Here is a 2,190-nt window from a genome sequence, read left to right as displayed (position 1 = left end):
GCACAGGAAAAGTGATTTGGCCTAGGGGGAATACGGTTTCCCCCGCGAACCCGGCCAAGGGGTAATCTATCGGCTGCCACCGATCTTTGTCTTATTGATTGAACTGGTTGAAGCATTACTCATATTTAATGTCACTTCCTGAGGGAACGAAAGATTTTACCGTCTACTGTGATGCATCTCACTATGGTATGGGATGTGTACTCATGCAAAGAGGCAAAGTGATTGGCTACGCCTCTAGACAGTTGAAGATTCATGAACGGAACTACACAACCCATGATTTGGAACTTGGTGCCATAGTGTTTGCGTTGAAAATTTGGAGGCACTATCTTTACGGTACAAAGTGCACTATCTATAGTGACCATAAAAGTTTAAAACATATATTTTAGCAGAAGGAGCTCAACATGCGTCAGAGACGATGGATGGAGTTATTAAGTGATTACAACTATGAGATCCAATACCATCCAGGTAAGGCAAACATAGTAGCAGATGCTCTAAGTAGAAAAGAGAAACCTCAACCAATCAGAATTCGTGCAACCAAAATAGAGGTTAAAACTAGTCTCTTAGATCAAGTTAAGAATATACAACAAGAAGCCTTAAAAAGGAATCATATTGTAAAAGAAAGAATGATTGGGAGACTGAAGCTACTGACAATGGGAAATGATAACATCCTTAGGTTCAACAATAGTATATGGGTTCCTAATTTTGGAGGACTGCAGGATACAATCTTAGAGGAAGCTCATAAGTCTAAGTATTCCATTCACCCTGGCAGTGACAAGATGTATAAGGATTTAAGGAGAGATTATTGGTGGCCGGGAATGAAGCGATCTGTTGCCTATTATGTGGAACAGTGCCTTACATGCCTTAAGGTGAAGGCAGAACATCAAAAACCCTCTGGATACTTGCAACAACCAGAGATTCCAGAATGGAAATGGGAGAAAATCACCATGGATTTTATCACGAAGCTCCCAAGGTCAAGTCACGGTTATGATACTATTTGGGTAATAGTGGATAGACTGACCAAGTCTACACACTTCGTGCCAATTCGTGAGGACTATAAGATGAACAAGCTGGCTCAAATTTACATCAAAGAAATAGTCTCGCGACATGGGGTGCCTGTATCGATCATATCAGATAGAGATAGTCGTTTCACATCTAAATTCTGGCAAAGTTTCCAACAAGAGTTGGGAACCAAGCTTAATCTAAGCACTGCATATCAACCTCAGACGGATGGGCAGAGTGAACGGACTATTCAGACATTAGAAGATATGCTTCGGGCTTGTGTAATTGATTTTGGTGGAAGTTGGGACACTCATCTACCACTCATCAAATTCGCCTACAATAATAGCTATCACGCCAGTATCAAAGCTGCACCTTATGAAGCTTTATACGGAAGAAGGTGCCGAACTCCTATCTGTTGGACGGAAGTAGGGAAACTCAACTATCAGGACCAGAAATCATTGTGGAGACCACAGAAAAGATCCAGCAAATAAAAGAAAGGATGAAAAGTGCTCAAGATCGACAAAAGAGTTATGCCGATCAGAGGTGTAGACCCTAGAGTTCCAACTAGGGGATAAAGTAATGCTTAAGGTATCACCTCTGAAAGGAGTGATTCGGTTTGGAAAGAAGGGAAAGTTGAAACCCCGATACATTGGGTCGTTTGAAGTAACAAGCAAAGTAGGACCAGTGGCTTATCGGCTAAAAGTTCCTGAACAGCTGGCAGGAATACATAATACTTTTCATGTATCAAATTTAAGGAAGTGCCTAGTGGACAAAGCCCAACAAATACCCCTGGAAGACGTACAGGTTGACGACAAACTCAACTTCATTGAAGAACCACTACAAATCGAAGATAGGAAGGTTAAAAAGTTACGCAAGAAAGAAATCCCGTTAGTAAAAGTCAAGTGGAACGCACGTCATGGACCCAACTTTACATGGGAATTAGAAAACATAATGAAAGATAAGTACCCTAATCTTTTTAACTGATGACAAATTTCGAGGACGAAATTTTTGTAAGGAGGGAAGGATGTAATACCCCGAACCTTAATGTGCTGGTTATAAACGTGTGAAATATGTAATTTATATTTCATATATTGTTAAACGAGTAAGATGATTGTGTGAAACGTGAAATATCTTGACAAACCTTGGCTAATATAGGAGACCGTTAATATTATATATTATTTTTTTTACCTT

General features: G+C 40.0%; 1 protein-coding gene across 1 annotated transcript; it reads left to right on the top strand.

Moving 5' to 3' along the window:
* The first annotated feature begins 1,578 nt into the window (after positions 1-1,578).
* LOC110869634 lies at positions 1,579-1,983 on the top strand. The gene has a single exon (XM_022118874.1). The coding sequence runs from the start codon at positions 1,579-1,581 to the stop codon at positions 1,981-1,983; it is 405 nt and encodes a 134-aa protein (XP_021974566.1).
* Positions 1,984-2,190: the final 207 nt, after the last annotated feature.

Source organism: Helianthus annuus, chromosome 8 (assembly GCF_002127325.2).
Source record: "Helianthus annuus cultivar XRQ/B chromosome 8, HanXRQr2.0-SUNRISE, whole genome shotgun sequence".
Classification (NCBI taxonomy): domain Eukaryota; kingdom Viridiplantae; phylum Streptophyta; class Magnoliopsida; order Asterales; family Asteraceae; genus Helianthus; species Helianthus annuus.
The sequence above is the reverse complement of the archived record's forward strand: the minus strand, read 5'-3'. Positions and strand labels throughout refer to the sequence as shown.